The sequence below is a fragment of the Momordica charantia genome (genome assembly GCF_013281855.1).
Source record: "Momordica charantia cultivar OHB3-1 chromosome 3 unlocalized genomic scaffold, Mcharantia_2.0 BLBB01000003.1, whole genome shotgun sequence".
Classification (NCBI taxonomy): domain Eukaryota; kingdom Viridiplantae; phylum Streptophyta; class Magnoliopsida; order Cucurbitales; family Cucurbitaceae; genus Momordica; species Momordica charantia.
Window position 1 is genome coordinate 542,033 of NW_028275161.1, and position 22,941 is coordinate 564,973.

A 22,941-nucleotide genomic window follows, 5' to 3' on the forward strand; every position below is an offset into this window, starting at 1 on the left:
AAAAAATGGGCTGCCAAACAATAGTGAAAAGCGAGTAAATCGAAAACGGGCTGTTGGAGCGGTAATGACATAAAACAAAGAAGACTGTGAGACAACCTGCCGGAAATAATGGTGAAAAAGCAAGACGGGCTGCTGCTGTTGAGGGAATGGAGAAAACAGAGAAGACGGTCGGAAAGAATTGTGCTTTTTATAAGGAAGACAAAGAAACCGACGATGGGTAGTTGTTTTCGGATGAAGAAGACGAAGAGATTTTGGTATTAGAATATTTGGGTATTTTTTATTTTAGAAAAGTGAAGAGTGGTATAAAATCAGGAATTTTAAATTCTCTAATCAACCATTTTGAATTTTCATAATCTAATAATATTTAAATATATATATAAAAATATATTGATAAATTGTTGATGGTTAAGTGTAAATTTTGTACCCTGAATTCTTTATGAAATTATACTCTCTAGAAAAGCTATCACTGTACAATATTTATAATCCCTATAATATAAACAACGTTTAAGTACAAGATTTGACATTAAATATAAATATTCTACGTTAATTAACAAATGCAGCAGACTCCAACTCCTTTGTTTGGGGAGAATTTGTGACATAGATCAATCAAGGCCAAGAGCCTTGAATTCGTAAAGGGAGAGTTTTTGAAATGCTCACAACCCCTCTTTAAATGTGCCCAGATGACCTCCTTTAAGCATTAATCATGTGTCAGAGGAGATGAAATGACAAAAATGTCCTTAATTATAAGACATGACCGTTGGAAAAAACTTCGACCGGGGTCATATTAATTCCTACCCGGGAATCATTTAATTCACAACAACCATAGCCTTTAATTTTGCTGCTTTTGATTTCTTCTTGAGATTGGACTACATTTGAAAAGCAATTTTGCTGTTTTGTTTGCTTTTATTTACTTTGATTTTGAAACAGGTTGCCATTTTTAAATTTAGTTTCATATTTCAGCATGATTCTATTAAGGTTGACTATGAACCTCGGGCGGGAGTTATGATTTCCCGACTGAGTTTAATAAGAAACGATGAACCTCGGGCAAGGTTTCGCCCGAGGACAACGGTTGGTGATAGAAAAAGTCGACGCAACCTTGAGATTTCTAAGTTTCTGTCATTTTTCTCGGGTTCGACCTCGGGCGAGGTTGAGCCCGAGGTAATTGAAAGAGGCTCAACCTTGAGAAACCTCACTCGAGGTTGAGCCTTTTTCAATTACCTCGAGCTCAACCTCGCCCGAGGTCGAACTTGAGGTAATTGAAAGAGGTTCAACCGCGAGAAACATCACTCGAGGTTGAGCCCCTTTCAATTACCTCGGGCTCAACCTCGCCCGAGGTCGAACCCGAGAAAAATGACGGAGGCTTATCAAACATTGAACGACATTTCAAATCTCTTGAACCTTGCTCGAGGTTCATCCCACTTCACCCGAAATACTTCTTCGTCTTCAACCTCCCACCACACCACTTCAAACATTTCAAATCAAACTCTCGCAGCCACATACCTCAATTCCAACATAAACGAAAAATCAAAGGAAAAACAGGGAACGAAACGAAGAACACTAGTAAACAAAATCAACAGAAAAAAACCTAAATTGATGCAATATTATACATGTATTCGTTCATCTAAACATTGAAAACTGAATCGACGCAAATAGACAACTATTCAACTCCTCAACACACATAAAAGCGAAACCAATCGCCAAGAGAAACAAAAATTAAGAAGAAATTCGAAGGGACTGCGAAGAAAAATCGAGAAGACGAATTGGGGCTGAAAACGGCGAGGAAGGGGGAAGGTAGCGTGAACGGTTTGGTTTTCTGAACAAAGGACAGCACTGTAATTTCGCGACCTTTTAAAATTAATTAAATATTCCAGGGGTCATTTGGACACATTTTGAAGGGGTAGATCATTAGGCCATTTGAGTGAATTCCCCATTTTGGTTGAACATCTAAATCAAATTGTTGGCAGGCTAGAAAAGGTAGATAAATCAGGAAGGAAATAATTATATTAAAAATTATATAATAAATGTTAAAAGATGCGCAAAAAAATTTGAAATTAAAATCTCGAAATATAGATTTGTAAAATAAAAAAAATTGTGAAATATCATGGTTAAATTTAGCCATTTTGAAATAATTTCCATTAATAGTTGTACTTGCCCAACAGTATTTAGACCATAGATTGGGCCTAGAGTTTAGTAATTGGGCCATAGATCGAAAAACTACATGTCGATTACTCAAAGAAACCCCTTTCTTTCCTCTCTGCTAGAAATCAGAAGGATTAGCAGCTCATCCTTTCAATTTTGTTGTCAATTAAGGGGACAAAACACTTAACCCTTTCTTTCTTTCTTTATTTATTTTGAAATATTGTTCACCTTAACTATTGCCCTTTAAAAAGCTAATTCTAAAGAGCTATAGTTAAAACTATAATTAAATTGAAATATAATCTAAACACCAAATTTATAACTCTGTACCAGAAAAAATCTAAGCAGTAATTGCACCAATCAAACAGTAATTCTAGTTTCAAACGCCCAACAGTTCTAATCCACCATTGTCAATCATTCAAGTAGAGCTTCAAAACTTCCATGGCAAAGCTTTGAGATTAAATCATATTCAGAATGGCCCTAAAGATACCCAGTTGCAGTTTCACCAGATCAAACCAATTAGAATTACAACCCAAAATTTCTTTGCCAACTGCTAACCTAACATTCATAAAGATTGCGTTTTGTATAGATATATTACAAGCGATATTGAACATTGATGGCTTACCCTTTACTTCCGCCCACTGCCCGATCCGCTGCCTCCTTCGAACAACTTGGTGATCCGAGCTTCCACGTCCTCCGCCGTGTACTTCAAATGCCGGTCTGTACGCTTTGCCAACTCCGGCAAACTCTGGTACCTTGCAATGAAGTTTTGGTAGGCCGGAATCAGGATTTTGGCCACCGAGATTCTTGCTTCCTCTCTGAGCTGATGCTCGAATATTACCCATGTGGATTGGGTTTTGCAGATTTCTTCAAACTGCAAGTTGAATGATTTGAGCTTCTCTTTCATTGTGGCGGCGCTTGGAGCTAACGAGCCACTGTCCGTTTTCAATACTCCGACCACCTTGCTCCATGAGCTTTTCAGGTAATTCCCGAGGTATTGCCGGCTCTTCACCGAGTGTTTTCGAATCCAATCGTCGCCTAAAAGTGATCCTAATTCACTGTCTTTCACTTTCTGAACAATGTATCTGCCGTTGTTCATCAGAAACACAGAGCTTAAGGAAAGATCCTTGTATATCTTCGACTTCGCCTCTAAATTGCTCTCTAGAAGCTCCATAATCCAGTCCATTTGAACCGATAACGAAGACGATGCTGCTGCTCTGTCCTCCAGCTTGGTGTAATCCTTGGAGGGAAGAGCGGTTTCTTCGAAAACTTGCTCCAGAGTTAGCCGCGACCGACAGGCTGCTCGTAGATAATTCATCACATATCGAGTAATTGGATGAAGCCCGCCGGCCGGCACTGGAGTTTTCGCAGGATCACGACGGATCAAATTCTCAAGCTCCATGAAGATCCCCTTGATTGTTTGGCCCAACCTTTTCCAGATTGTAATTGCTTCGTTTCTAAGCAATAAACAGTACTGGTCCGAAAACACCGAGTCCAATTCCGGCATCAAGTCTCTGAAGGTCTCGAACATGTCGAGGATTTTGAACAGCCGTTCCGGTGCGCGCGAGCCAATTGCTACCGCATCTGCAAAATTCAATAGCTGAATCGTTGATCCTCGGCAGACGTCCATGAAAGAGAGATGGGCGGCAGAGGAGAGGCCGAAGAAGACGCGGTCGCAGAGGCGTCTTTCGCTTGGGAAGAGGATTCGGAGGGAGACGGTAATCGCCTTCATCCAGCGCTCAATCTCCTCCTCAAGGTCCTGCCATGGCAATTTCTGAACCTCATCGATGCTCAGCTTCTGTAACCCCAACCTAGAAAGACTCTCCTCCAGGAACTCCCTCCTGCAGCTACTGTAAGCGTGCGAACACTCCTTCTCGAACCCGGCCGCCACCATACGCTTCGCTATCTCGTGGAGATCGCTGAGAGTCCCCGACGGGAGCGCATCGATCACAATGTTGTAGTCCGTAACCGGCTGCGCCACCGGAATCTGGTGACCGTCGCCGTCGCCAAGAATCCCCTCCGTAGCTTCCTCATCCTCTTCAGAATCGAAGGAGAAATCGCCCGTTGACTCGCCGTTCCTGAAATGGCGAGTGAGTTCAAAAGACTCACCACCGCGCTCCATCAACGAGCGGAACTCTTCATCGACGCGGAACATCGCCTGGTGCATCAGATCGTCGGCGCGGGCGAGGTAGGAGCCGACGGTGTTATCCCTGGCCATGGGGGTCCAGTCCCTAATGGTGGCCATCAACTCATCGATGGCGTCGAGAAAAGCAGAGGAATCGGCGGAGTCGGCCCAAATCGGGTGGTCGGCGGCCAAGTATTGGGAGATCCGGCGGTCGAGAGACTTGAGAGTGCGGTGCAAGGCGGCGGAGCCTCTGGGATCAACCTCATCGACCTTATCAGACAACTTATCGAGGGAAAACCTAGCATCGAAATTGGAGAAAATCTGGAAAATATCATCGGCCATGGACTCGTTACGGCCCATGGTCTTGGCTATGTGGCGCGCCATAGCCAGCAGCTTCTCCTCGCCGTTGTCAACCATGAGAAAGAAGAAGGTGGAAGCAGCAGCAGCAGAGCAAAGAAGAGACGAAGGGTGAGGAAATTGAGGAGAGAGTGAATGGAAATTTGGTTTTGCAAACCAAAAGAGGAGAGAAGAGAAGGAGGTGAAAATGGGGACGCGGTTTTGCGTTTGTGGGGAAAACGAAAATATCTCACCCTCACTCGTTACTCTGACTCAATATTATTAAATAATTACTTTATCAATTAATCTAATCATAACTCAGCCGTAATTAACTTCTCCTTTTAACTTATATTTCTAAATTCACGTAGCTGTGATGATTTACTTTACGGGTGAGATCCTTGGTTCAAGTCCAAAGTGGCCCAGTTACACCAAGAAAAATAATAAAAGAATAGAAAGAGCATCTGACTCCTTCGTGCATGTCCTACTTAGCTTGGAGAGATATGGCTCAGAGCTCTTGCAATTGGATTATTGCGATTACGGGTTGAATGTCTACTCCTGGTGATGATGAAAGTATCTTGTACCTGAACCGATGGCTCACTTTTTTTAAGTAACGAGGAAGAAGACCTAAATATACTACAGAAAGATTCTACTAAGACAAAAACCTGTTTATTGAAACTTCTTATCTTCTAGATGGAAATAAAGAAAATTCTCGTTTGTTTATCTACGTCTTTCAACTCTAAAAAATATCTATTATGTCAATTAAGTGTTTAATAAATTAATATATTTTTACTAAGTATTACTTCTTTCTTCAAACATTAGAGATTCAAATCTCCACTGTGACATTTTTGTAATAGAAAAAAGTTTGAAACATAGGGATGCACTTGTGATTTAAAATTTATTTTTTAGATCTAAATCCTCCTTTGGTCCTTATTTTAGAAGCATTATTGTTGAAGAATAATATGATAGTCAAATTGGTTCTAGAAGTTCATTATAAATTCATATAATTCATGTTTGAAGAAACATGTAGTGTTAGATTGAATCAAGTTAGGCCATTACAACATTTTTAGGGCAAATTAATGGTTGTAATTGCAAATATTAAACCTTTAGACTTAATTAAGTATTAAAATAGACCCCTCCTATAATAAATTTGCATCTCCAAGATAAAGTGAGAGAAGTCAGAAGGAATTGGAGAGCAAATGAGTTGCTTGGAGAGTGTCAAAGGGGGAAAGAAAAGGAAAGGGCAATTCAAAGATTGAAAAAAAGGCATTCAAAAGAAGGAAGGAGAGAATGCTTTGCTTCTTTCATAATCCTATAAGAATAAGGGACCAAATGACTTTTGGTGTTCTTTTTCAGGCTACATCATCATCATACATAGCCTTTGAATTGAATCATCTTCATCTGAAAAACACAAATTAAATAATCAAAGGCTAAATTGACGTTGATTGGTATAATAATAACCAACCTATGAACGAAGGAGAGAGAATATTTGTCTTAGTCACAAGGGGAGGGGTTGAGAAGTGTGAAATACGGAGAAACTAGTACGTGGATCTTTTAGTCCATGTATTTCCATTGAATTAACGATTAGTACATTTGTGAAGACCCTCCCTCTGATCTCTATCCTTTGATGATAGCTGATGTTATGGGGCCTCCATGCCTCGTCTTGTTCCTTCTTCTAGTTCTTAGACTTTTGTCCTTTCCGTATTCGAAAAAGAAAATTTAGTCGATAAACTCGACCAAATATGTTTATAAATGATTAAGACTAAAACGTTATTATGATAAAAATCAACATTTACTTTTGATAAAAAAATTTCATGATAGAGATTGAATTATTACAAATTTAAAGTTAAAGTTCAGGTGCTAACTTGCTACCAATTTAAAATATAGAGATTAAGTTGTTACTAATTAAATTGTTACTTCAATAAAATTACAGGACCAAATATATTTTTTAACCCAGAAAAAAACTTCTTAATAGTTGCAAAACTAATTTCGATTATACTATCTTACATTTACATATTTTAAAATCTTAAATTTTGTCCTGATATAATTAAGAGAAAAGACAAAAAGTCTCACCTTTTAAAAGAAAAAACTATTGTTACATATATTTTAATAGTAAAATGAAAAGAAAACATAACTATTTGTCTAAAAAAAAGTAGATCTATAAAATTACAAAAATATATTGGAAATGGTCATGGGTGACCATTTCTATATTGAATTGAAGAAGAGCATAAAGATCAACAAAATGGAATAATAAACCAATATTTTAAGGGGCAATTGGGTAAAATGCTTGAAAATGCCATTTGGATAGGATCAAATGAACGACTTGTCGTTTTCTCATACTGCAGTGAACGATGGAAGAAGACATGCAGGCAAGTTTCTGCAACGGCGGCCACAAGAAACATCTGCTGCGAACTCCGAAGTTGAAGGATTCAAAAGAACAGATCAATTTACAATATCAAACCTCAGTTTCACATGAACTTCATCAGTTCAGAGTGAGAACACAACATTCTGTAGGGACACAACTTGGGCAATAAGATGTTGAAAAAACCTTCCCCAAGTGTTCCTCTTTATGTTTTATTACCTTAAGAATGGTAAATTATATCAACAAAGTGGATATAAAATGAATCTAGTGAGACCAAAAAAGAAAAAATAAAAAATAAAAAGAAAAATGTTCCCAAGGATTCCAATTGCTGCCACGAAAGTTCATCAACTGCTCTCTTTTGAATAGCTGCTAGTTTCCTCTGCTACCTTTGCCCATACATGCGAAATTTTCTCTGCATATCCAACCTATTCAACAAAAGCTCACAAATTTAACATCAAGGATGATAATGGAACCACGGAATTTATCTACGATTTCGTTCACATAACCATTTCTATCAATCTCGATAAAAATCAGAGAATCAATCAGAGAATTTGTCACGGAATTGTAGCATAATCATTCATATCAATTTCGACAAAGGTCACAGATTCTATCTCTTTTCTACTTCTTATTCTAACAATAATACTTTGAAAACTGTCAAAATCTGCCCGGCTACAACTAATCGATGTCCGGTCCCCCATGCCAGGTCCCCTAGAATCTAAAAGCGCCTAAAGAAATCTTGAAAGCCAATTATCAACAGTTTCTGAACTAACAGAGCTATTCTTCAGCACCGAGTTAAAATGACAGAAGAATATGAGCTTTCAAAATATTTCATGACATTGGTTCTATCTGATAAAGTTGTGTAAAATTTAACTTCATACAAATCATACAAAGGATGAACTATGGATAAAAACCTGAGCATCATCCATTAGACGGGGTGGTAAGTACCTGATTTGTTACAAATCCTTTCAACATACTCAAGAAGTCAGCTTTTCTTTCCCTGTCAAATCTTTCCAGCTCACTCCTATTGTTTTCCTGAATTACATACATCACCATCGGACCATGCTTATTTACAAGTAAAAAATGACTGAGAATTCAAAACAGGAAAGAAGCGCAAATACTCTAGATTTTGCATTGTATAACTAACAAAATTATGGCAACTGAGTCAAGGTTTTGGAAACAGGATCCCTACTCCAAAAACATATTACAAAAGTGATGATAAATTTATGAAAAAAGGCATCAGGACAAAACATTGAAAAAAAAAGGTTCTCTTAAGACCCGACACCTTGAAAAGAAAATCTCACTGTTCAAGAAGGAAGAGAAAACCCCAAAGCTAGATATCTCGCATCAGATAAGCAACAAAGTGCAATTCTCTTAGGAGTACAATTAGGATAGGAGTTTAGAAATATTATTAAAGTATGAAGGGTATATTAGTCATTAGCCAAGGAATCAATTAAAAATAAGAGTGGGAGGAGATGAAGGTGGCAATAACTTGGTTTAGGCATGAGAATACTTAAAAGTGGGGTTCCAACTTTCCAAGTACCGCAAACACTTGGGAAGTATTGTCTTCTTTTACCCTTTTATCTTTTGATATAATTTCAGGACTCTGGTTCCCTTCAAATTTATTCAGTTATGAATCACCTCCCAAAAGTAAGAAAATTTTCCCTTTAACTGCAAGTACTTGAGTCAATGAGCTCACACCTTACTCCTTTGACTATTGAGCCAACCCATGACGATTTATGCAGGTTTGGTTTAAGTTTCCTCATAGATAACAAAGCCAATTTCATCTCTTTTACCATCACTCTTAAAGCACTGTGTTACATCCTTTAATATGACTGGAAGTCTGGAACAGATATTCAATCCATATGCTAAGAGAACGATTTCATTTACTCCTAGGGTTCGACCATGTCAATTCTCCCAACTAAGTTGTGTCTATGATCATAAAGTAAAAAATTAATAAAAGCAGTCAAAATTTTTGGTGTTTGTACATTCCACAACTACTTGGTCTTTGATAAAGCCCCCCAGGTCCTCTATAAAGCAATGTAAAATAAGATGCCGGTCTACTACTAAACATGCAATACCATTGTACCAACTCTACCATATTGTGCAGCCATTAAAGAATAAGCAACAGGTGTGACATTCAATTGCACTCTGAGTTCATATTTTAACCTCTACACGTACCAAATGAGAAGCCCTATGTTAATCGGAGCATCTTTCATTGAAATACCCAAAGAAATTAACAAATAAAAGATGATAACAAAAGTCTTAATCCAACCTCCAAGTACTACAATAAAAGATATATAAAAAGGAACTGCAAGATTTGATGGGAAGGCACCTTAATGCGCTCATATTCTCGAATTGCAACATTTTTAGCATCTTCTGTAGTTCTTATGGTTTCTTTTAACTGCTCTAACTTCTGAATCCTCGATTTGTCACCACCAAATACTTTAGATGATGCGGCTTCAAGTTTTTCGGCCCTTGAATGCAATGAGGACAAGTCCGACATTAGAGTTTGCTCAGTCAGTAAAGCACTTGAGCGTTCTGAGAATGCACCATGAACTGCTAGCATTAACCCCAGATAGTCGTGAAGTACATCCTGAAACATATAAAATGAATAGCCATGAAAAAATTAGAGGACTATAATGAAATGCAGGAGTATTGAGTTATCTGCTATTATTCTATCAGGACATGAACCAACTATAAGGTTCATAGTCTACATACATAAATGATAAGTTGAAGTGTGTTACGTGTGTTTGAGCTTCTTCTGCAATACTAACTGTCCAATTTATTAACTAAAAGAAGAGCAGTTCTAAAAACAGCTTGATCAAATTGAAATATTAAAGTTAATGATCTATGAGGAAATAAAAAATTTACCAAATGCTTCACAGTTTGAGCATTTAGTTCTCGATAGCACCTGCTTGCTTTAACAGCAGCAGTTGCTACATTCTTCATATCAGCAGCACGGACTCTTTGACAGTTGAAGACAGCTTCCTCATTCTCAAATTTCGTCAACTTGATTAATGTTAAACCTAAATCTCCCAAAGTTTCTGCCATATCTTGCTGCGCCTTGACCAAGGATTCAGCCTGAGATAAGTTCCACCACAATTAAACAGTCAGAAAATCAAATACACATTCTCAAAGAAACAGTTTTGCTAACTCTGATAAAGTATAACTTGTAGTTTCACCTGCTGAGATGCAGCACTGAGCTGCTGCTCGAAATCGTGCAACTTTTCTTTCTTTTCCAAGAACTCCTTATCCTCCTCGACAACTGGAGGCTTCGAACTTCCCCAGTCATTTGTCACGGACTGCTTCAATTCCTTAAACAATCTTAACAAGTCCCTTCCACCTCTGGCTGGCTGGACCACCTCCTGTGGTGCCACCGAGCTCTCATTGAGCAACTGCTTCGGTAGCTTCACTGCCCCATCAAGCATCCTAGAAGCAACATCCGTCGTCGTTGGCAGTGGCAATCTCCCCTGGACCTGCAGAAACACCTTAAATTCATCGCTCTTTCTAATCACTGGATGCCCTGCTAGTTTCCTCAAGTATTTCTCCAGTGCCACCCTCCTCTGCTCCACAAACTCCTGTTTCTGCATCACCTGGCCTTCCACAACGCTCTTATCCGGCCGTGGGGGTATAAAGAACCCTCTGTACGACTCCGCCAGCCGTTCTGATAGTGTGACCACATCCTTAAACCTCCTTCGTACGCTGAATTCTGATCCCCCAAATTCTGCTAAGTTAGTCCTGGTAGTGATCAGATAAGTGACATACGAATTACCACCGGGCACAATCGAGTTCGAAACCTCTTGCTCCTTCTGGGGATTCGAGACTGTAATTTTTATATACTCCGAGTTCGAAGACGAAGATCTGGATAAACCCCCAGAATTATCCGAACTCTTGCTGGGGCTTTCAACACCGTTGACATCATTGCCATCATTCCCATCGAAGGGACCAAAATTCACATCAGAAAAACGAAGCGGCTGGGAAAGAAAATGATCAGACGCATTAGGGTTTCGGAGATCTCGATCCACGGAGGGCGCGAGGAGGGGATCGGAGTCGGCCGGTGTAAGGACAGCCGGCGGGGACAGAGGGTGGTGGGTTTCGGAGAGCGAGGAGATGGCACTGCGATAATTAGAGAAAGATTTGGAGCTTAACTGGTCGTTGAGAACCAGATTTTGCATCTCCCCATGAGCGGGAGCGGCTGCGGCAAACAGTTGGGCTTCTTCAAAGCCCTGGTTCTCCGAGTCCATCATCTGATTATCTTACACCCGAAACAAAACAAAATCCAGTGAAACAACAACAGAGAAACACAGGAATCGAATTACCACTTCTTAATCAGGTCGAGCAATCTACAAAACAAAATCAAAGACAAAGAAACTTGGTAGGGTTTTCAATATGAACAAGTGAAAAAAGATGAGAGGAATGCGGAGAGGACGATGGCGATGACAGTAGCGGAGGACGCCACCATGCGTCGTGGCGGAGAGAGGCAGCTGAGGACGAAGACTGAGCAACGCAACCACGTGGCCATGGCCTTCACAGAAACCTCCAAACCCAAACGGTGCCGTTTCGAAGCCTTTCCGTCCACCGGGGGTAGTACCGTAATAGTATGGACGTGGCAATCAGAATCTGATTTTATCGCTCTCTTTCCCCGAGATTTACAAAATAACTCTCTTCTCTATTTTCAGTATTTTTAAAAAAAGCTGTTTAAATATACTTAGTATTATATTTGCAACTAAATATTTAGTTGAATTTAAAAGTATTATTAATTAATTTATTAATATATATGTTATAAATTTTGTAGAATTATTATTTTATAATATTATATAATTTGTTGAGGTAGAAGTCCGAATAGGACATGGTCGAGCGTTAGGGATGACAGAGGCGCGGGATTACAAACAGTTACATCATAAATTGTGCATGTGTACAGGCACGTCACTACTAGAGTTGTATATGTATAGGTAAGATGTCAATGATTGCAACCTACGATCTGTGGCTACAAGGAACAAACCAGAAGGCGGAGGTGCCACCCACTTATTTTCGAAAACATCTGTCCCTCTTCGTTAAAGCCTCGTACAGCCCAGTGTGTCCTTACACCTCTAACCACCATCCTTCGTGGTCGGCCTTTCGTGCCTATAAAAGGGAATGACTTTATCACTACCAAGTAAGTGAAAAATCTGTCACTGGATTTTTGGTGTCTACTCCTATTTCTTTACTCTGATTAATAATTTGATCATCAAAATGTATTACGCTAGACACCCCACCAGTTGTTGCAGAATCATTTGCTTCTCGGCGAACACACCCTCATCCGAGGGACACGTGGTCCTCTCCAGAATTCACCGTCAACGTAATTTATAATATATTATATTTTACATATCTTAATTCTAATAAAACAAAAAACGAAATGAATTTATAATATGAAATAATATATATTTTTTATGTTTTTATTTTTATTTAATGTAAATGTGTATTTTAAAATTTTAAATTCTAAATTTGAAAATACTAAAAATATTATAAATAAATATTCACTAATGGAGTGAATCTGAAAATAAAAAGTAAATAGGTCTTAAAATATCGCAAAATTATCGTTGACTATTATAGCTTCCATAGGTGACGGGAGTCGGGCGTTGGGAGAATTGGATAAGGAAATGGCAGAAATAAAGAAGAGTTTGAGGCTGGAACTGTTGATATTAACGAATGGGATAAGCCTTTTTATAATCATTTTAGTTTTTTTTTTCTCTCGTAAATACTATATTTATATATATATATATATTTTTTACTTTTATACTTTTAAAAACGTTTCTAAAATTTATGTAAAATTTTGAAAACTAATAAAAAAGAAAAAACTCATTTGATAACATTTTCCGGCGTGTTTATTAACTATTTCAATTTCTGTTTTTTGTTTTTAATTTTTAAAAGACATGATTATTTAATAACCAATTTAATTTTTAATTTTTTGTTTTTCAAAAATGATTTTGAAATTCTATGTAAATTTTAAGGATAAGCAATTGTCATTACATATTGTGTTTGCCCATGAATGTGGCACATCTCATAGTAAAAGAAACAATGGCAATAGAGATCTGATGAAAGCACTAGAGAATAGGTACCAAAAACTCTAAGCTAATATTAGGTATTTCTCGTAAGAAGATTTTTTAATTTTTGCATGGAAGAGAGTATTGATTTTTTAATATTCGCATGGAAGAGAGTACTTCAATCAATTCCCACATAAATGAAGTCACAAATTTAATCAGTCAATTGACGATAGTGATGAAGTGAATGTTATTTTATTACTAAAATTAAGGAAACGATGAAGACAACAGTATCCAATTTGTTAGAAGACAAATCTTTGAAATTTTCAGAATTTTTTTATGCTACAATTGCTAAAAAAAATTGTAGGAAGGTGATGGGAAAAGAGTCTACTTCCAAACAAGACTCAGCAATGACTATTCAAAAAGGTAAAGAGAATGTTGCATCTAATGACAGGCAACAGAAATATAACAGGAGGGATTAGAAGAGAGATGTTGAATGTTTTCACTGCCACAAAAAAAACAACATAAAAAAACTGTAGAATATTAAAAGAGGATATGAAAAAGTATATAGTGGAGGCAAATACAGTTGTAGATGATGTCATCGTCTATGTTGAGAACAACACAAAAACAAGAAACCAGTTATCGGAGTGGATAATAGACAACATCGCTTCAGTACACATATCTTCAAATAGGAAATTATTCACATTTTTTAGAAGAGGCAACCGCGACCACGCGATGATGGGGAATGAAGAACTTTCAAAGACTAAAGGAATTGGAAACATACGATTGAAGACTAATAGTGGGACTAAATTATTACTGCGAGATGTCAGACATGTACCCAGTATCGAATGAATCTTACATCTACAGGTAATTAGTTGGACGATGATGGTTATCAGAGTGAGTTTGGTGGAAACCAATGGAAGCTTGATGGGCCTTGATTAAAGGCTAAAAATATATATGTCGTCATGCTTATTTGAGGGTTATTTAGGTTGAAAAATGTATGGTCATGCATGTAATTTAGTGAAATGCACATATTCTGTGATAAAAGACTCGGGCACTTAGACGTAGGTGAATGCAAGTTAATTGATGCAAATATGTTTGTTTTATAGGGAAAATCTAAGATTGGTGATTAAAATACGCCATATGCATGACACTCCCAAATTCCTAGACTTTTTTGTCAAAATGTGTCAGCCACATTTTGTCGAAATCTTCTGCTGCATCCAAAATGCACCAGACGCATTTCTTGCCCAGATTATCAAAACTCGCGTTTGAACTTATTTTGACCAAGTATTGTGAAATCCACTCTATTTTCCCTAAGATCATGCAAGATGAGGCGAGTGGTTGGTCCAAGATTTTGTTCTAAACTTTCCAACTATTCTCCAACAGGAGCATCCAAGCCTATAAATGCAAGCCTCCAAAAGAGTCAAAACACACTTCCATCTTTTTGTTCTTCATTTCTAAGTTTTTTATCAAACTTTGTTTTCTCTTCCAACATTGAATCTTTGTTTAGTTCTTTAATTATTTTTTAATTGTTCCATTGTTTATTTTTGCAATTCGATTTGTTCTAATTTTGTACTTGTTTTCCAATTTTAATGAAAATGAACTCTTTTGTTATTTTTTCTTATGATTTCATTTACTTTATTCTCATGAGTAGCTAAATTACTTTTTCAACCTTCATACGAATGTTTGAGTTCATATCTTATTAAATTACATTCATCAATAAACACGACGTATTATGCGTATCTTGCTTATCTTAATTGATATAATTTACCCAGTTGATTTTCTTGTTGGCCACTTGTTTAAATCGCAATAGTTTGAATCTAATTCTGAAAATGTTAGAATCAAACGGAGCTCATCAAGTTTGAAAGGGAAGTTACTTAGAAATAAGAACTAAAACAAGATCCTAGACATAAGCTCTCTTACTCATTAAACCTAACTTGGAGTTTGCTTAATTTAGGATTCTAGTGTTTAATAGACATTTGGTAAATGCTAGCCTAAACTTCTAAACAAACCAAAAGCGATATGGAATAGGAGTTGAACCAATTTGCATAAAATGAGCGAAAATATATCTTGCGTATTTGGTAGGTGTAATTCATCTTTTTAGAACGAAACAATAGTAAGGGGTTGACTTTTTAAATTATGTTTTCCTTGTGTTTCTAAACCGTGTTCCAAATAATTTCACATATTTTTATCCTAAACTCAATTGCTCATTTAAGCGGTTTGCAAATTTACTTAAAAAGAAAACTAGTCCATGTGAAGACGAGCTTGGAATACTTCCATATTGTTACTTGTGACAGTGTGCACTTACACTCTACCCTCTAACTATTAGATATACCTTAACTAATTGAGTTATGTTCAGAAGAAATAATTATAATGCTTTTCTAATTACCTGAGACAAATTCATGACTTTTAACCTAATTTATATCTTGAACTCTTTGTATTGCCCTAGTTTATCACCCTTCTATAGGCAATTAGTTTGCATGCGCCCCCTTCTTTTTCTTTTTCGTCTTCTTTTTTTACATTTTTAATTTTTAATGTTGCCTATCAATTTATTAATGGTCGTATTTAATAGGTTCTAGATATATCTAATAAAGTTTTAAACTTTCAATTGTGTCTGATAGATTTCTAGACTAAAAAAATGACAGATATCTACAAAACATAAAAATTAAAATCTTAGAGATTAATTACAAAAAAAAATTGAAAGTTCAAGAATGTTAGATATTTTTATGTTTTACACCACATTGAAAGTTTAAAAATTCATTAAATATTTGTAAAAATTAAATAATTTACTATACACACCTCTCAAAATTCATTTACCAATTTTTTAATTTATTTTTTTAAAATAATTATTTTGTTTTAGTATTTTAGCTTTGGTTCCTTTTGGTTCTTGCTTTCAAAACGTTCATTTTTGTCTCCCTACTTTAAATGTTTGTTCATCTTAGTCTATGTACTTTCAAAACATCTGTTTTGCTTTCTATACTTTTAAAGTAAATATTTTGATCCATTCTTTGCAAAACTTTAACACAAATTTTATAGGCAATGAAAATCATTTAATACAAATTTATGGCTCATTTCAATAAACTCAATGAGTGAACGTCATTAGTAAAATTGTGAGAAATGAGATAAAGATGAAAATGTCAGGACTAAAATGATCGCCTTTTAATTCCTCTACCCCGCTTCTTCCCCTTATCTTTCTTTCACTATTCCTACCCCCGGGGTTGCTTGGTCGGTCTCGAACCAGCGCTTAGTAAGCTAGGCCAAGGCCCCTTGTATAGGTTGGAGCTTCAAAGCGGACCTTCTTATTAGAGAAATGAGAAAGGGCTTTTTCACTTGCAACCTAGGGTTGGCAGCGAAATTCAGTCTTCGAGACTCCATAACATAAGAAAGTCGTGGAGTGCATAAGCCCCCTTAGAGATAGGAGCGACTTTCTTGTGGTAGTCATTTCGAATGAGCAAGTAGGGGACGGCAACTAAAGAGATAGCGAGACTGACCGCAATTAGTATATGAATCAAAATAACCATTATGAAAATATAGAAACTAAAACAAAGCAAAAGAAAAAGGTACTAAAATAAATAAAAGACTGAAAGTGCACGAACCAAAATATGTAGTTACTATTGTTTTCTTTTGTTTTGAAGGAAGTAGTTACTATTGTTATATCATAAAATTTTGTCTAAGTTACCACTTACCATGTGTCACCGAGAGTCAATTGGCAGGCCAACTAATCCGTTATCAAATTCCAACGAACCAGACCTTCCCTTTGACCTGCTTCATTTCAACTGTTAACCGATACAGTTCCATAATTGCAATAAATAAATAAATAAATAAATAAATATATATATATATATATATATATATATATATATATATATATTATATACTCAACCACTGCACATGCCAATCAGTGCCTTAATTGATGTTTAATTAATTACAAACATTAACTACTTTTTTTTTTCTAACTACTTTTGACTTTATTATAAACAACTAATTATAAACACTACTCATTAAACTAAGCCATTATCATAAGAAACTTTTCATTTATCTTTGAAAAATGAACTAAAAAATATTAAAGTTTGACTTCCTCCACATTTTTGTAATGGTTTGATATTGTCAATTTGGAGCGTAAATTATTTTGCTAAATTAACCCACTAGTTTTATTTAATAAAATAAAAAATAAACTCTCTTTGAAAGTTACTAGAAAATCAACTCGGCACGAAATCATGTCGATTACTATACATTGACCATTAAATAAATCTTCTAAAACTCGCAGATTTTTTTTTCTCTAAAGTATTTTGGTATGAGACATGTTTTATGATTTATTAAACAAATATACAAATATTTCTTTTAACCATTCTTTGAATGAGAACGTAAAAATTGCAACATTTATTAAAGTCTAAGATGAAGATTGTAATACTTATTTATTATAAGGTCTGATTTAATCGTATTATATACTAATTACTACTGAGCTATGCTCGCTTTGACAGAGAATAATTACTTATTAGTACCCATTTTTTACGTCATTAAATTTTTTGATAAATAAGAGAGAGAAAGGTAAAAAGAGAGAGATTTTTTTCCTTTAAACGAAAATATGTTCAAGTTTTAGTATTACTGAACAATCGAATATGTGCCTCATCGTTAGCACCTAATTTTTGTAGTGTAAATTTTGTTCTCATATTGAAATATTATTTTAAACAAAAATAAAATCAATTGACATAAAAACTGAGCAAAAAGACACTATTTCAAAGATGAATCATTGATATTTAGATATAGTTAGTTGATATGTATAAATTTATTTTATAAAAAAATGGGAGTAGATAGTTGATATTCTATTTGATAGTTGAGCTAACCAATCATTGAGAAAGACCAACTTCTAAGTACTAAACAACAACTCGAGCCTTGACGAATGAAATTACCAAAAAAAAAAAAAAAAAAAAAAAAACAAAGCATCACATAAGTTAAAAAATGAACATAAATTTTGGTGAAAGTTATACTTCCAACAAAAGGAATTACAAGAAGAAAAAGAAAAGAATTTCTCTGTTTTGTTTTGATGTGGAAAAAACCTTGCTTATTACCAATGAAGAAAAAAATTTCCTTACTTTGTGGCTTATTTTTAATAGATAAAAAAATAGAATGATAAAATATACCCGATTAAGTATGGACTTGTTTTTATTTGGTCTACGAGTTTTCAAGATTAATTACATATCTGATTTGACCTATAACGAAGACGCAAGCATACGTTTCATGCTTGTTTGAGTAATTATTATTATTTTGTCTAAGTGACACTTTTCTCCTTCCTCTTCTTCCCTCTTTCTCTTCTCCTTCTCTCTTGAGGAGCTTTCTCGTATTCCAACACGACGCGTCTCGTGGTCTCTCACTCCTGGGAGATCCAACTGCCTTTTTCCTTAAACTCTTGGGACATATTTATGATCGGTGAAATCTTATTTATTTGCATACAGACAACTCTAAAATCTAACTTGTTTTAAGTCAATCAATTTTAACATTTTCTAATTAGATGTCCAAAAATACCTTCAATATCGTCGATGGCAACTTTGCATCGGGATAATATCGCGACATTGTTGATGTAGTTTCATCAAATACTAATTTGTTTAGTCTAAAAAAAATAATCTACATCAGAAAGTAACCTACCTACTAGACTAGTGCAGGAGCAAGTTTTTTACAACTTATGAAATCTAGTGATTTATGAACTGAGAGAGAGACAGTATGTTTGAGGGAAGAAAGTGGGTGCAACAAATTCTCTTTTATGGTTGGACCAAAAAGACACATAACCTTAAATCCCAACTCCAAGTGTATCTGTTGACTCTCTAAACCTAATTTTGCAACAATTTTTTTTTGTTTTTTGTTTTGTTCTTCCCCTTTTTCCCTCCTTTTTTCTTCTGGTTATGAATATAAATAGCTCCTCTCAAGAACCTCTCCCATCACAGAGCAGAACAGATGGAGGGTCTAAATTTAATCAAGATCAAAACTTTGTGCTCTTTCTTGGCTGCCCTTTTTGGCTTGCTGGCTTTAACATCCTCTTTTGCTATTGCAGAGACTCACTACCATGAGTTCATTGTGAGTTTTCCAAATTCTCCACTTTCTCACCCATATTTCATTTGATTCTGTGTAATTCTTCTTCAATTCTCTGTTTGGGTGTGTTTGTGTGTAAATTTATTGTTCAGGTGCAAGGCAAGGCAGTGAAGAGGCTGTGCAGAGTTCACAATATAATAACAGTGAATGGGCAGTTCCCTGGCCCTACTTTAGAAGTCAGAGATGGCGATTCCCTTGTCATCAAAGTAGTTAACGCTGCTCGCTACAATGTCTCTCTCCATTGGTAAATCCCTCTAATTTCCCTCTCTCTCCCGCCGTATTCTTTTAAAAGTATAGATACTATCCTTGACCAACAATTAGCTGATACTATAACAAATTTGACCTTTAACAATGGTAAAAGAGGTTCATAGGTAGAAATAACGAACTTAATACATGAATTAACGTGGAAAATTCCAAACAAGAGAAAAAACCACGTATGAAAAATTATTACAATCACACAATTTCTCTCCCCAATCATCGAATTACCAAAAGCGCTCCCTCATAATAAACTCCTTTTATAGTACTTGGAGCACACTCATGTACCTTTCCGATGTGGGAAAACTTCTAGCAGTTGGAACACACTCCCCGTGTATCTTTCTGATGTGGGACAAACTTCAATTTTAATATTTTGCCAAAACCCAACGGATTCATACCAACCATGTTAAAGGTCGAATTTGTTGTAATACCAATTCATTGGTTCAACCAAACTTTCATGTCACCTAGCTTGTATCACGTTTATTTCTTCAAAAAGTATTTTCGAAGTGAAAAATTGAAGCATAATGAGGTGTGATTCGGTTCGAATTGGAGCAGGCATGGAGTCCGGCAGCTGAGGAATCCATGGGCGGATGGGCCCGAGTTTGTGACCCAATGCTCCATAAAACCAGGAGGAACCTACACTTACAGATTCACCATTGAAAACCAAGAGGGGACTCTGTGGTGGCACGCTCATAGCAGATGGCTGCGGGCCACCGTGTATGGCGCGCTCATAATCTACCCAAAACTCTCCAATCCTTACCCCTTCTCCATGCCCAAGCGAGAAGCTCCTCTTCTTCTCGGTAACAAAACAACTGCCATTGCTCAAATCTTCATTTTTCTCCTCTCTCATTGCTCTGCTTTCATGGCTGTGATTCTACAGGGGAGTGGTTTGACAGAGACCCCATTGATGTGCTGCGCCAAGCGCTTTTCACCGGAGCAGCTCCTAACGTCTCCGATGCCTACACCATCAATGGCCAGCCCGGAGATTTCTATAGATGTTCTGCCAAAGGTATGAACTCGGAGATTTCTTAATTGTTGATTGTTCATCACTCATTTCTTAACTCCTCTAGTTAAGGAGCCAAATTTTTTCCATTATGATATGTGCAGAGACGACAAGATTCACGGTGGATCCCGGCGAGACGATCCTTCTGAGAATCATCAACTCTGCACTCAATCAAGAACTGTTCTTCTCCGTCGCGAAGCACCAGCTGACGGTGGTGGCCGTGGATGCCGCCTACACCAAACCATTCAAAACGACCGTGATCATGATCGGCCCCGGCCAGACCACCGACGTCCTCCTCACCGCGGATCAGCCCCCGGCCCACTACTACATGGCTGCGACCGCCTACAACACCGCCATGAACGCCGCCTTCGACAACACCACCACCACCGCCATCCTCCAATACAACTCCGCCGCGTGCAACAACCAAAAACCCCCAAAGCCCGTCCTCGCCCAGCTTCCGTTCTTCAACGACACCGCCACCGCCACGAGATTCACGTCGCAGCTCCGCAGCCCCCACGCGGTGGACGTGCCGAAACAGATCGACGAGAATTTGTTCCTGACTGTCGGATTAGGACTGATCAACTGCAGCAACCCGAGGAGCCCCCGGTGCCAAGGCCCCAACGGCACACGCTTCGCCGCCAGCATAAGCAACGTCTCCTTCGTCTTCCCCCGGAGCAACTCCATAATGCAGGCCTTTTACCAAGGTACCCCTGGAGTCTTCACCACCGACTTCCCCCGGTTTCCGGTGGTCCAATTTGACTACACCGGAAACGTGAGCAGAGGGCTGTGGCAGCCCCGCAGAGGAACCAAGACCGTCAAGATCAAGTATGGATCGACGGTCCAGATTGTGCTGCAGGACACCAGTATTGTGACCACCGAAGATCACCCCATGCATCTCCATGGCTACCATTTCTACGTGGTGGGCTCTGGTTTCGGCAACTTCAACCCCACCGCTGACCCGCCCCGGTTCAACCTCCTCGACCCACCGCAGAGGAACACCATTGGAACCCCTCCCGGTGGCTGGGTCGCCATCCGCTTCGTCGCTGATAATCCCGGTCAGAAAATTTTCTAAATCCTTTCTTACTGGAAAATACTACTCAGTAGTTCGGTAATTTTGATTATAGTGATAGATTTCAAATGAACTTTTTGGTAGCACGTGATTTTGAATGGTTTGAGATCCTGTTTTAAACTTAGAACAGTGGCTATATTTTCATGTGTGTTTTGAATGAGGATTTGATGATTTAATTTGGTTGGAAAAACAGGGGCTTGGATGCTGCATTGCCACATAGACTCGCACCTTGCTTGGGGACTGGCGACGGTTTTTCTGGTTGAGAATGGTGAAGGGGAGATGCAGTCTGTTCTTCCTCCTCCGCCGGATCTCCCACCTTGTTAATAAATTAATGTATCTTACAGATGGGTTTTCTTCATCAATTTCTTTCGGTTTCTTGTGCATTGTTATGGAATTGAGAAAAACTAAGAGCTTATTTAGATTTTGTAACACCAATATCCTATGTCCGCCCCTCCAATTTATATGTCAAATATTTTATTAGAAATGAAAGATATGAGACTTTATTAGATTTGAGATTGATAATTAAGATATGATGATATATAATTAGATTTGAGATTGACTACATATTAAGAAAATTATTGAGCATAATGCGATGCTGACCTCTAATCCAAAAAATGAGATAAAAAGGAAAATAAAGGACCAAAACGGTCCCATTTTCTAAAAGAACATGCAAGGAGATTGTCATGGGTAAACACTAAATTGAGACGGTTAGGAGTAAACATTAAACTGTAAATTGATAAACGACCGATGGTAAACATTAAACCGTAATTTTAGATAGCTAAAGGTAAACCTAAACTGTCAAGTGTGAGACGGCTAGGAGTAAACACTAAACCTCAAATTGTGAGACGGGAAAGGCAAACGCTAAACCAGCCCTCTGTTCGCTGAAGCTTCAGTGAATCTCCTCTCTTCTTGTCTTCTTCAAACACTCTTGAGAGCTTTCTTGAAGTGAGAGTGAATTGATGGTTCAAAAGTGTATGTGGAAACTTCCTTAAATGTGAGTATTTATACCCCGTTTATTTTTAGGGCAACAAACAAATAAAGTGGGCCCACAGCTCTCACTCCCAGGTGATTCTCTAAATTACTGTGGTAACTTCTAGGGTAAAGTCATATCACTGTCAGATTTGTCGTTTTTTGCTCCTCTTTGATTCCAATGCTGCAACATCGACAATGCTACAATAAAATACCCAAAATTAAGCCATTTTCCCTAACTTTCAACATTATCAACTAAATTTGGAGAAGATAACAAAATCATGCAATCTTTGTACAATATCAGTGTAGGATGTGTGCTAGGGAGGCTTTCCTTAGCTAATTTTCGTGAGATTTTAACCCAAAATAACTCTCTTCTGTAGAATTATCATTACTCTACTAAAAAAAACCTGCTGCACTCTTCTCACTATAGAATATTTTTAAGTCTGCGGATATCGACCATTAATGGTAAGCCAATCCTTCACGAGTGTTTGTAACTGATTTCTCATGTTTACAAGGGTAAAAAGGAACTAGTTAGGTGCTATTTTCTACTGTTTTACACTTAGAAATCGTGTTTTAAGCTTAGTA

General features: G+C 37.3%; 3 protein-coding genes across 3 annotated transcripts; 1 reads left to right on the plus strand and 2 right to left on the minus strand.

The window, feature by feature from the left end:
• Window positions 1-2,559: 2,559 nt before the first annotated feature.
• LOC111022047 (exocyst complex component EXO70B1) lies at window positions 2,560-4,841 on the minus strand. The gene has a single exon (XM_022299210.2). It carries the CDS (start codon window positions 4,676-4,678, stop codon window positions 2,765-2,767), a length of 1,914 nt encoding a protein of 637 aa, XP_022154902.1. The 5' UTR covers window positions 4,679-4,841; the 3' UTR covers window positions 2,560-2,764.
• A 2,173-nt stretch (window positions 4,842-7,014) lies between these two features.
• On the minus strand, window positions 7,015-11,602 carry SNX2A (sorting nexin 2A). The gene is made up of 5 exons (XM_022299177.2): window positions 10,139-11,602; window positions 9,828-10,037; window positions 9,289-9,549; window positions 7,902-7,988; window positions 7,015-7,381 (listed from the first exon to the last, which is right to left on the minus strand). Exons 1-5 carry the CDS (start codon window positions 11,201-11,203, stop codon window positions 7,301-7,303), a joined length of 1,704 nt encoding a protein of 567 aa, XP_022154869.1. The 5' UTR covers window positions 11,204-11,602; the 3' UTR covers window positions 7,015-7,300.
• Window positions 11,603-18,925: 7,323 nt separating this feature from the next.
• On the plus strand, window positions 18,926-21,893 carry LOC111022028 (laccase-13). Its single transcript, XM_088121778.1, has 6 exons — window positions 18,926-19,045; window positions 19,153-19,304; window positions 19,871-20,115; window positions 20,196-20,324; window positions 20,423-21,373; window positions 21,581-21,893. The coding sequence occupies exons 1-6, from the start codon at window positions 18,926-18,928 to the stop codon at window positions 21,709-21,711; spliced, it is 1,728 nt and encodes a 575-aa protein (XP_087977904.1). The 3' UTR covers window positions 21,712-21,893.
• The last annotated feature ends 1,048 nt before the right edge of the window (window positions 21,894-22,941 follow it).

What these genes read in the sequence shown, in the direction of transcription:
- SNX2A (XM_022299177.2), bottom strand. Translation starts at nt 11,203, where the DNA reads ATGATGGACTCGGAGAACCAGGGCTTTGAAGAAGCCCAACTGTTTGCC. An exon ending in GAGAATATGAGCGCATTAAG is followed by an intron (nt 7,989 to 9,288) that starts GTGCCTTCCCAT and finishes TATGTAATTCAG; the next exon opens with GAAAACAATAGGAGTGAGCT. An exon ending in AAGGATTTGTAACAAATCAG is followed by an intron (nt 7,382 to 7,901) that starts GTACTTACCACC and finishes TTTGTTGAATAG; the next exon opens with GTTGGATATGCAGAGAAAAT.
- LOC111022028 (XM_088121778.1), top strand. Translation starts at nt 18,926, where the DNA reads ATGGAGGGTCTAAATTTAATCAAGATCAAAACTTTGTGCTCTTTCTTG. An exon ending in CTATAGATGTTCTGCCAAAG is followed by an intron (nt 20,325 to 20,422) that starts GTATGAACTCGG and finishes TGATATGTGCAG; the next exon opens with AGACGACAAGATTCACGGTG. An exon ending in CTTCGTCGCTGATAATCCCG is followed by an intron (nt 21,374 to 21,580) that starts GTCAGAAAATTT and finishes TTGGAAAAACAG; the next exon opens with GGGCTTGGATGCTGCATTGC.
- LOC111022047 (XM_022299210.2), bottom strand. Translation starts at nt 4,678, where the DNA reads ATGGTTGACAACGGCGAGGAGAAGCTGCTGGCTATGGCGCGCCACATA.